The 12,728-nt window shown below is 35.2% G+C and overlaps 1 protein-coding gene across 1 annotated transcript in view; it reads left to right on the top strand.

The window, feature by feature from the left end:
• JAK2 (Janus kinase 2) overlaps nt 1–12,728 on the top strand; it is a 135,007-nt gene that overhangs the window by 73,578 nt on the left and 48,701 nt on the right. The window contains exons 6-7 of the mRNA XM_059411990.1: nt 5,895–6,040; nt 12,289–12,610. Of these exons, the coding sequence (XP_059267973.1) occupies nt 5,895–6,040; nt 12,289–12,610 (468 nt within the window). The remainder of the gene's footprint in view (nt 1–5,894; nt 6,041–12,288; nt 12,611–12,728) is intronic.

Genomic DNA, 12,728 nt, shown 5'->3' on the forward strand with positions numbered 1-12,728 from the left:
TCGAGTCCCACATTGGGCTCCTTGCTCGGCAGGGAACCGGCTTCTCCCTCTGCCTGCCTCTCTGTCTGCCTGTGCTTGCTCTCTGCCCCCTTCTCTCTCTCTGATAAATAAATAAATAAATAAATCTTAAAAAAAAAAAAAAGTGAGCTATAGTAGTTGTTTATTTCCTCATAAGAGGATGACTGGGTATTTTTACATGATCTGAGAGTTGTGCTCCGGTTGTTTATTAATACTGTTCTATGAAATTTTTATAGTATATTTGAACATTTTGTAATGCTTCCTTACCTATTACCTTAATTTAAACAGTAATCAAAATGTTCTGTCATTAAATAACTTTTGTTTTTTATGGGCCACAAAACTGAGGAGTAGAAACTAAAGAAAAAGATATTAGTGCTTTTGGGTAAAGATATACTGTTGTTATCCCAAAGATGTCAGATTAAGGAGTTCTGAATCAGATTTGCTAATATCATAGGAAATTATCCCACAGATCCTCATGGTTCACATTTCTAAGATGCTAGGAAGACTGGTTCAGTTTGTGAGCAACACATTGATAAATATTCCTTTTTTGGGGAGAACAAGCAACTTTTTTTTTTAACTTTTTTTTATTCTGGTAAAATATACTTAGTAAAAGTTGCCATTTTAACCCTTTTTGGGTGGGGACAGATTGATGGTGTTAAAGCTCATTCACATTGTTTTGTAACCATCACCCTGATTCATCTTTAGAACATTTTTCTTCTTTTTAGATTGGAACTTCTTACCTGTTAAACAGTAACTTGCCATGCCCTCCCCTTAGCAGCCAACTTCTACTTTCTGTCTCTGTGGATTTGCCTATTCTGGGTGCCTCCCATAAGTAGTAGTATACAGCATTTGCTCTTTTGTGACTGACATATTTCTCTTAGCATAATGTCCTCAAGGTCTTCCATGTCGTTGCGTGTGTTAGAATTTTCTCCTTTTTAAGGGTGATTAAAATTCCTTTGTATCTGTCACATTTTGTTTATCCATTTATCTATTAATAGATTTTTGGGTTGCTTCCACTTTTTGGCTCTTAAGAATAACACTGCTATGAACATGGGTATATAGATATCTCTTTAAGATCCTGCTTTTTGTTCCTTTAAATACATATCTAGAACTGGAATTATTGGATTATTTGGAAATTCTACGTTCAATTTTTTTTTGAGGAACTGATACACTGTTTTCTATGGCAGCTGTTCCATTTTACATTCCACCAGCAGTGTATAAGTATTCCAATTTCTCCACATCCTTGCCAACACTTATTTTCTGTTTTTCTAATAGCTATTTTTCTGTGGAGTGTGGAGTGATACCTTGCTGTGGTTTTAATTTGCATTTCCCTAGTGGTTACTGATGTTGAACATTTTTCTTAAGCTTTTTGACCATTTAAATATCTTCTTTGGGGAACTTCCTTTGCCCATTTTTAAATTAGAATGTTGTCAAGTTGTAAGTGTCCTTTATATATTCTGGATATTAACTCCATGTCAGCTATATGACATATTTTCTCCCATTCTTTCGTTTGCCTTTCACATTTCTTGATGTGTCCTGTGATGTCCAAAGGTTTTTAATTTTTGATATAAACAGATTTGTTTCTTTTTTCTTTGATTCCCTGTGCTTTTGGTGTCATATCCAAGAAGTCATTACTATCATGAAGCTTTTCCCCTATATTTTCTTATAACTGTTTTATTGTTTTAGCCCTTAAGTTTAGATCTTTGATCTGTTTTGAGTTAATTTTTGTTGATGGTGTAAGGTAAGGCACAATTTTATTCTTTTGCATGTGCATATCCAGTTTTTCCAGCATCACTTGTTGAAAAAGACTGTTTTTTCTCTATTGACTGGTTCTGGTGCTCTTGTCAAAAATAATTTGACCACCACCCAACTTTTATATAGCTTTCTTTTTTCAGTAGTCATTGGAAAAAGAGGGAGAGATAGGCTTTTGAGAATAGATACTATGTGGTTATGACTTTCTGTTGCTTTTATGATTGTGCTATATCATCTGTGCTGAAGAACTGATTTTATTTTGGTGGCGTGATAGTTTAAATCCCATTAATAAGACAATTTTTCTAAACTGTTCATCTGCTTTACCCTAAAACTGTGGTATCTAATACTTTTGATTTAGAAAAAATATGATTGATTTCTAATTTTGTCTTCCTAGGAAGGATTTTCTCATTTAGGAAAGCAAAATAATTTCACAATAGAATCGTAAATTGTGTCTAGATAATAAAGACCACATGTAATTTTTCTATTTCTTAATGTTTCTATTTCTCTAAACCTGTGCCCAGAAAAATACATAAGGTAGTAATTAACTTATCCAGATTATTTTGATATCAGCATGGATTATATGCATTTTATAGAATAAAGCATGTTTGACCAGTGACGACATCAGAGTATAAGATTATGTTGATATTTTTTAATAACTAAAAAATAGTTCAGCCACTGAACTATGAAGTCTGTTAAGACACTACTATAGAGGGCGCCTGGGTGGCTCAGTGGGTTAAGCCTCTGCCTTCGGCTCAGGTCATGATCTCAGGGTCCTGGAATCAAGTCCCGCATCGGGCTCTCTGCTCAGCAGGGAGCCTGCTTCCTCCTCTCTCTCTCTCTCTCTCTGCCTGCCTCTATGCCTACTTGTGATCTCTCTCTGTCAAATAAATAAATAAAATCTTAAAAAAAAGACACTACTATAGAAAGATGGATTTAGAAAAGGTAAGCCAATGAAAGCCAAAAGTTAGATCCCTTTTAAGTTCATTTTCTTCTGAGGATTGCCTTGATACCATCAAATATGGTGATGCAGCAAATAATTTGCTGCCATGTGAACAATCTTTAATGAATTTCATATACTTGGCAAAAAAATGTCTATTCACTCCATGTTGTTTCTTTGGTTCATTTCTGATTTTGTGTCTGTCACAGTTTTCTTATTTTTCTGGGTGAATGCAGATAAAATTTTTTGGTTCAAATGTTGTCGGCTACTGAGATGAAAAACAATTAAAAAAAAATTTCTTTCTGTTGGGGCACCTGGGTGGTTTGTTGGTTGAGCAGCTGCCTTAGGCTCAGGTCATGATCCCGGAGTACCAGGATTGAGTCCTGCATTGGGCTTCCGGCTCCATGGCGAGTCTGCTTCTCTCTCTGCCCTTCTCCTCTCTCTTGCTCTCCTTCACTGTTTCTCTCTCAAATAAATAAATAAAATCTTTAAAGAAAAATTTCTTTTAATTTAAATTTATCCAATGTATAGTACATCATTAGTTGTTGATATAATGGTCAGTGCTTCATTAGTTATGTATAACACCCATTGCTCATCACATCACATGCCCTCCTTAATGTCCATCACCCAGTTACCCCACCCCTCTACCCACCTCCTGGAGACTCTTGACTCCGGAAAACTACTTTTCTACAGTTACAATTAAAGGCAGTTTTCATTTGTACACCTGCATTTTTGAAAGGAAGTTTAAAAATAGTTGAAAATAGTATGCTTTGGTATTTGGGACTCTGTTTCGGTTGTAATTCTTCTCTAATGAGCATTTGATTGGTTATGTTCTTAGTGCTGCTCTTAATGGCTTTTCCTATATTTATTGTCTTTTGGGTATAAATTGCACAGAATATCTTCATGATCATAATTTATTATACTTTGGTCCTATGTAAGAGATGGAACAAAAGCAAGGTATTAAAAAGAATGGACCTAGCAATCAGTTACCTTTTTAAAAACTTAAATTCAGTTAATTAACATAGAATACATTATTTGCTTTAGGGCTACAGGTCTGTACTTCGTCAGTCTTATATAATACCAAGTGCTCATTACAACACATCCTCTTTCTAGTGTCCATCCCTCAGTTATCCCATCCCCCATCCTCTCCTCCAGCAGCCCTCACTTTGTTTCCTAAGATTAAGAGTCTCTTATGGTTTATTTCCCTCTCTGGTTTCGTCTTGTTTCACTTTTTCCTCTCTTCACCTTGTTTCTTCAATTCCACTTATCAGTGAGATCATATGATGATTGTCTATCTCTGATTGACTATTTCACTTAGCATAATACCCTCTAGTTCCATACATGTTGTTGCAAATGACAAGTTTTAAATTTTTTGATGGCTGAGTAATATTCCATTGTGTGTGTGTGTGTGTGTGTATATATCCCACATCATCTTTATCCATTCCTCTGTTGATGGACATCTGGGCTCTTTCTGTAGTTTGGATATTGTGGACATTGCTGCTATAAACTTTGGGGTGCAGGTGCCCCTTCTTTTCCCTACATCTGTGTCTTTGGGTAAATAGCTGGTAGCGCAGTTGGTGGGTTGTAGGGTAGCTCTATTTTCAGCTTTTTGAGGGAACTTCATACTGTTTTCCAGAGTTAGCCATCAGTTATCCTTTTTTTTTTTAAATTTACTTATTTAACAGATAGATCACAAGTAGGCAGAGAGGCAGGCAGAGATAGGGAGAAGCAGGCTCCCCGCTGAGCAGAGAGCCAGATGCGGGGTTCGATCCCAGGACCCTGGGATCATGGCCTGAGCCAAAGGCAGAGGCTTCAACCTGCTGAGCCACTCAGGTGCCCCAGCCATCAGTTATCTTAATCAGAATAATTTACTTGCCTGTTTCTGTAAGTGTGGTGAGATGAATGTTAGCAAAACAAAATCTAACTCCTTCTGTGAATTAACTTTGTTACCAATATTAAGCTTTTGTTTTGGTTAATACTGGTTACTTCGTGATTTGTGCCTTTTAAATAATATAGTTTTTTATACTAAAATGCCTTCTAATTTATTAATAGGAAGTTAGCAAATATAATTTTAAATGTGTATTTATTTCTTTTAATAAAATTATTTTTTTATTTTTTAAAAGATTTTATTTATCTGAGAGAGAGCATGAGCAGGGGGTGGGTAGAGGGAGAAAGAGAAGCAGACTACCTACTGAGCAGGCATGGGTCTCGATCCCAGGACCCTGAGGTCATGACCTGAGCTGAAGGGAGAAGCTTAACCCACTGAACCACCCCTATTTTCTTTTTAATCAAATTATTTTTTAAGAATTTGTGTTAAACTTTAATTTCATGAGACAAGTTATCACATTAAAAGGAAGGAGATATATACACGAAATAAAGAGAGTGATCCTGTATTTCTCTTACCCAGTTTGAAACCTTGTTTAAGGGGTGCCTGAGTGGCTCAGTCTGTTAAGCGTCTGCCTTGGGCTCAGGTCATGATCTCAGAGTCCTGGGAATTGAGCCCTAAGTTGTCATGCTCCCTGCTCAGCAGGAAGTTTATTTCTCTTTCTCCCTCTACCTTTTGCCCCCAGCTTGTGTTTTTTCTCTCTCTCAAATAAATAAATAAAATCTTTTACAAAACTAATAAAACCTTGGATAAATATTGCTATTTCAGCTAATATTTTAGTTCATACCTTTCTTATCAAGAAAATTGCTATGTTTTTAGAATATTGGTGGTTTTTATGTTTTGACTTTCTTTTCTACCATTATATGTTCAATCTCATTTCCAAATTATCTAGACCAAAATCTTATAATTTCTTGTTTTTCTTTTTCTTCATTTTTATATATAATGATAAAGTTATAAGCTTTTTTTCAGACTCTTTTTGTGTCTTCTGTTCCCTATATCCCTACTTATTTAATTAACTAATATCTATCTTAATTAGATATTTTTATCTCATTTTGTGATTTTTATGTAGAAGATATAATTTAGAGATACAAGTAGGGAAATAGGTTGACATCATATGTACTGTATTCAGTTTCCATTGATAAAAAAAGTTACACTGAAATTTTATGGCAAAATGAAAATCAGTGAAGGAGTTGACATTCTTTTTAAATGCATATATTCTAGAAATTATAGGTTACAATATAATAGATTTAAATGTGATAGTGAAATTTAAGAGATATTTCCTTTTAAATTTTTTTCCTGTAGTGGCGGCATGATTTTTTACATGGATGGATAAAAATACCTGTGACTCATGAAACACAAGAAGAATGTCTTGGAATGGCTGTGTTAGATATGATGAGACTAGCCAAAGAGAAAGATCAGACCCCATTGGACATCTATAGCTCTATCAGGTAGTTTCCTTATGCAAATCCATATACATAAACGTGAACAGTTAGAGTTTTTCTATAATTAATTGCATTTTCTGTGTCAAATCTTTCCAATTTTATAATTAAAAGTCACATGGGTAACTTTTCTTCCTTGTGTACAACACATACTTTGTGAGACAAATTTATTTTTTCTTTTTTTCTTCTAGTTTTATTGAGGTATAATTGTCATTTAGCACTTGTAAGTTTAAGGTGTACATCATCATAATTTGACTTACGTATATCTGTGAAATAATTACCAAAATAAGTTTAGTTAATATCCATTATCTCATATAGGTACATAAAAAAGAGAAAGAAAAAGAAATTTTTTTCCTTATGATGAGAACTGTTAGGATCTACTGGTTAAAAACTTGCGTGTATACCCTATAGTGGTGTTCTAGTGATCATATTGTACATTATGCCCTCAGTACTGATTTATCTTAGAGTTAAAAAAATATTGAAAGTTGGAGTACTGCAGAAATATCATAGACGTTTGATACCTATTAATTTTTTGATCCATTTATTCTAAAAAGGGTAAGCAAAGTTAGGGGAGTGAAAAGAGCACCAGGAGGCATAATTTCTGATAGCAAATTCTCAAATTGTCTGTTTTGTCTCAAATAATTCTGAAGCGGTATTTCTCGAATATTGGCCCATAGTTTACTTGAATTTAGTATCACACGAAGTGCCTGCTAAGATTGAATATTTCTGAGTGCTACCCAAGAATTTGGATTCAGTAAATCTGAGGGAAAAGCCCACCTATACAAATCTTCACAAGTTCTCCTGGGAATTTTCCTAAAAATTTTACACTTTATTGAAGTGTCAGTGCCATATAAAATTGGGAGGTGATTGGAAGTGTACTTCATGGTGGTTTGCTCTATGTATACACAGTGAAAGCACTCCCCCATCTACTTCATTAACACATCCATCGCCTCGCATATTTCTTTCCTACTTACCGTTTTTTTTTTTTTTTTTTTTTGGTGAGAACATTTATACACTCCTCTTAGCAAATTTCAGGTCTACAGTATAGTCTTATCAGTCACCATGTTTTATATTAGATCCTTAGATCTTTTCATGTCATAACTGATCCAGCAGATTCTTTTATAAGTGCTTCACACTCCACATTCTCCAAATTACTCTTGTGCATATTGAATTTTGTCTTGCCTAACAGGATTTTTTGAAATACTTCTTCTACAACCCAGCTTTAATGGCTGTAAGACTTTTGCTGTTTTTAAAGGTGTATATGATTATTATAAGAGTTCTTTGAGTTTTTTTTTAAGTTTGAAGATTAAATATATGTTTTACATATTGCATACTTAGGATTAGAAGTTTGAGGGTATTATGAATCTGGTTAAAACTCTCTGTAATTCTTGAAATCCTTCTCTCAGTAACTCATTTCAGTTACTCCTTTGCTAAGTGCCTTAAAAACAGTTACATACCCACACTGCAGGGTATCATTTTCTGTTTCCTCTTTGGTTTTAGGTATTCTTGTTATTATCAGATACCTGTTAGGCCAAGTTCACTCATTTAAAATGAACAACTCACGATTTTTTGTTATTAAATTGTAAGGGTTCTTTACATATTTTGGATACAAGTCTTCAGATGAAAGTTACTATATTTCTAATTTGCAAATATATTCCCCATTCTTTGGATTGTTTTTTCACTTTCTTAAAAGTGTCATTCATAATACAGAAGTTTAGATTTTGAAGTAATTTATTTTTTGTTTCTTGTGCCATGACAATTTGATATTAGATGAATAAATTCTCCTGAAGTAAATATGCCTGCCTTGCTTGCCTTTTTTAATAATTTAATTCAACTGATGTTTTCTAAATTCACATTTAATGCTTATTTTTGAGAAATAATCAAGAAACTCCACTCAGTGTTAAAATATTCAAGATTGATGGGAGAATAGATGAATGATTAGTTGTTGGCAGAATGAAATACACTGTTTTGTTCCCAGAAAATCCCTGTAGGATATGGATATCTGATTAGCATAATTAAATACATATTCCTCCCCCGACTTTAGAAAAATGCATGTAAAGTGCATCTTTGTGTGCCTATGTGTTAGCTGTGTTTGTGGGTGTGGGTGGACACCTTTTTGTGCATGTGTATGCATTAGATACTTTTCTATATGACACTTCCTAATTAAATATTATGGCTTAGGTATTAGAGCATAGAAAGTGAAGGAAAGTATAACATTTTTGCGTTTTCATTCTTCATGTGCTCTTTAAAATCCTGTCTGCTAACGGGTGGGAAGAAGAGAACTGGAAAATGCAAAGAGTGTTAAGGAAACTGCTGAATTTGTAAACATTAGGCCAGGACCAAGGCCACTTATATAGCTACTGAGCTACTCACCTCATCTCACTGGACTCCCTTTCTAAAAAACTAAGTAAATAATAATGGAGTTTCTAATGGCCTACTCTAATAATAAGCTGCAGATTTCATTTTATAGTGTAAAAAATAATATACAGTTTCTAAGCCAAAACTCAATTTCAGAACCTTTTGGAACCTCAATTTTAGCATTCTTTAAAAACTCAAATAAGAAAAGCATGAAAAAAAATGTTTTATGCTTCAAGAGTTAACCTTTCTCTTGGAAAAATTTTGTGTTTCTAACAAGTCTGGTTCTGAAAGCATGATGCTGAAGTGGATTCACCATGTTCAAGAACCACACATGCCTATGGTATTCCCAAAGGAAGCATTTCTGGTCCTTTATGCCAGGCATCAATGTGGAAACTTTGTTTTCTGTTGTTATTTTAAATTACTCTTTTTATATCCAAATACACCTTATTAAAAAGTAGCCATTGGTGATTATTTATTTTGCATTTTTGAAAAATGTTTATATAAATTGTATTCGGATTTAGTAAGTCTCTTGGTAACTAATGTTTTTGACAGAAGTAGTTTAGCAAGAGTCATTTGTATTCTGATTCTATTTTTTAAGTCTTTTCAGTGTTTATTCTAAACTTCCTGAGGCTCTCCTCTATGCTATCTAGACTTTTTAGATTTCATATATCTATTTATTTAGAAATATATAATTGTTAGGAACAAAAGTGTGACTTGTAATATCTGAAAAAAAAAAAGAGTAGAATTTGATGACAGAGTGAGGGGAGTGATGGAGTGTGTAGAGACTCATGGAAAAGGCCTTGTAGCAGAAGGGAGAGTGAAGAGAATCAGTATGGCTAGACCCCGAAGAGTTAGGAGGGACAAAGCAGGGACTAGATCAGAACCTACAGAACTTTAGAACCATGTTGACAAGGTTATGAGCACTCAGAAACCATAGAAGGGTATTAAGCAATGGTGAAATGATTAGATTTGTGATTCTGAAAGATCCCCATGAGTCCAGTGTAGAAAAAAAAGTCAGACAATGGCAGAGTAGATGGAAATGCTATTTGTTCAGAGACAAAAACCATTGCAATATTTTCTTCCAGGCAATGTGGTTAGTAATGAGTTCGTAATGAGAAAAATGGGTAACTAAGAGAAGTATTTAGGAGGGGAACTCATGGGAACATGCTGATGAATGGAATAATAGGAGTCAAAGGAGAAGGCCGCATCAAGGATTATTCCCAGGTCTTGGGTGAATTGCAGTGCTATTTACTAGATAGGAAATGCTGTAAGAGGATCTTTTAGGGGAGAACATCAGTAGGACTTATGAGTTGGGTTTGACGTATTGTTTAAGGAGATTTTGAGACATTTAAATTAAATGATCGAATGACTTGCCTACAGAAGATAGGAGTGTGGAGTTGAGAGGTCATTGCTAAAGAAAGACAGGTATCAGAGTCATTTGCATATAGAGAATCTAGAGAGAGTTAGTTTAAATAAGAAGAGAAGAGGGTCTTAAATCCTGAGGAACTTCAACATTAATCACTAGGTAGGAGTGAAGGTAAAAAGGAGATTGAGAAGTATCCCAAGAGATAGGAATAAAGTGAGGAAAGCTGAGGGGAGAAAGCTGAAGGAGAGAATGATCAGCAATGTTGGATGCCGAGGAAGAATGGCAAGGTAGATGAATATGGGAATTTGGTTTAAACAACATGAAAGTTTTTCTTGATTTTTAACAAAAGCATTTTCTATGGAATGATGGAGTAGAAGCTAGACTGGAGTGAATTGAAGAGTAAGTAGAAATGACTGTATAAACTCTTTCAAAATTAGGCCAGATAAGCTGTAGCTGAGGGGGATATGCAGGACAAAGAAATTTTACATTTTAAGTTGGAATGAACATTAGTCTTTTGTGGCTCGAAGAGAAATAAGAGTAAAAGTCCCCAGAGTAAATGTATATTAGAGGAAGAAAGAGGCTATAGGTAAATACGTGTCCAGGAAGTGGCGTTACCTTGCTGGTAACATTTGTTGGAACAGATGGGGAGGAGGAGGGAATGAGTGCACATGAATGTGGATTTGCTAGTGGAATGTTGAGGGAACTCTGCTCAGAGCAGCTTTTTTTCCTCCCTAAGAAAGAGATGAAGTCATGTGGTGAACATAAGGAGGAATACAGCTGAGGTTTGAGGCGGAAGAAAGGTAGGCAGTTTGAGAAGATTGGAGAGGGTTTGACATATTGTGGAACTTGGGAGAATTAGTTGAACAGAGAAGTGTTGTAAAATTGGTCGTGTTGAAAGCATGTTTGAAATTGGTGGTGATGAATTTATGCTGCTGTGTCTGCCTTATCAAATGACTCTCCAGCCCCTCTGCTGCCTGGGTACAAAGCTGAATGTTCCTCAGCCAGGTTCAGGGAGAGTAGGGGAGGGAAGAAGCCATGGTATGCTAGTAAATGCATAACAACCAGTTCTCAAAAAAACCCAAACCCCAAAGGTGTGATTGGTTTGCCATCTTTGCTGATATCCATGGTATAAATCCTGCATATGGCCAGTTTCAGGGTATCAACCTGATGTGCCTGATGTAGAATTGGGAAGAGATGAGCAATAGCAAATCTTTTACATCACTTATGTACGAGTGATGTAAATAACCTCAAACGCATAGGTAGTAATAAAGTGTAAAAATTTAAAATGTAAAATAATTAGAAAGTGATACATTTTGAGTATTCCCTATATTTTTACTATAATTGTAACCATAGAACTTAAATTTTAATGATAGCTCTTTAGCAATCAACTCAATAGTCTTAAACTGTAAGCTCTCAGCATGAGACAGCTGGAGCACTAGCTATAACTAGTCACATACAGAATAGAGTGAGAAGTGATCTCATGGAGTGGTGGTGCACAGAATGCTGTCTGACAGTGGGGAGTAGTATGTAATGTAGTCCTAGAGAAAGGTTGTCTGGATTTGATGATGCTTGAGCTGAGACTTTTGGAATGAGTTAGAACCAACCAGGTAGGAGATGGTGATGGGAAGGATTAGCATAGGTGAAGGCATGGAAATTTAATGCAGTTGCATCTTCAGAAATAAAATGGTCTTCATTTGTCAGATATTTGAGTAGGAGGAAAGTCATCATCTCTCTTCTTTAGGGTATTTTATATAGACACAAAATTACAGAAGCATCAGAACATTTCTAAGTAGAATTGTTTTGAAGGCAAAGGAATTATTAAGAGTTATTGAAAAGGGTCTAGAAAATAGTATATACAAAAGAAGTATGTTTGCATAATGAACAACAAAATGTAGCAATTTCCAGAATTCAGATAAATTTTGGTGTACAGCATCATAGGAAATATTGCAACATGGTGCCAAAATATAAGATATAAGATATCTTATAAGGTATAATAATAATAATAAGGTATAAGATAATCAGAGAAAACAAATTTTTAGAGACTCCATTATTAACTAGACTAAGTCTTCATTTCATTAGGGGAAGAAAATTAACATATCCTATTCTAAACATTTATGGTGACTCAGAGAATTTTTATATGTATTCACATCATCAGTTAAAACCTTAATATTAGGGGCGCCTGAGTGGCTCAGTGGGTTGAAGCCTTTGCCTTCAGCTCAGGTCATGATCCCAGGGTCCTGGGATTGAGCCCCACATCGGGCTCTCTCCTCGGTGGGGAGCCTGCTTCCTCCTCTCTCTCTGCCTGCCTCTTTGCCTGCTTGTGATCTCTATCTGTCAAATAAATAAATAAAATCCTTAAAAAAAAAAAACAACTTAATATTGTACACATGGTGGCTGTGTCACCTTTCTCCGCTTGACCACTGTGTGGTAGCAGTTACCAGTCGTGGAGAAAGGTGGTAGTTTCTCTCCCAGTGTCGTTTTAGATTTATCTTCCAATTTGTTTTGTTTTTCTGTGTGTGCTCTTTATCCCCAGCTACAAGACATTCTTACCAAAATGTGTTCGAGCAAAGATCCAAGACTATCATATTTTGACAAGGAAACGAATAAGGTACAGATTTCGCAGATTTATTGAGCAGTTCAGCCATTGCAAAGCCACTGCCAGAAACTTGAAACTTAAGTATCTTATAAATCTGGAAACTCTTCAGTCAGCCTTCTACACAGAGCAATTTGAAGTAAAAGAACCTGGAAGAGGTCCTTCAGGTGAGGAGATTTTTGCAACCATTATAATAACTGGAAACGGTGGAATTCAGTGGTCAAGAGGGAAACATAAAGAAAGTGAGACACTGACAGAACAGGTAATCCTTAATGATACGTTCTCATTCTTTGTTAATTTAAGTGAATGGCAATAGAAGCAGAGTAATTTTACTCATTGGAAACATGGTCTTGCAATTCTCTTCTCTCATTGATAGAAGA

Source organism: Mustela nigripes, chromosome 9 (genome assembly GCF_022355385.1).
Source record: "Mustela nigripes isolate SB6536 chromosome 9, MUSNIG.SB6536, whole genome shotgun sequence".
Taxonomy (NCBI): Eukaryota; Metazoa; Chordata; class Mammalia; order Carnivora; family Mustelidae; genus Mustela; species Mustela nigripes.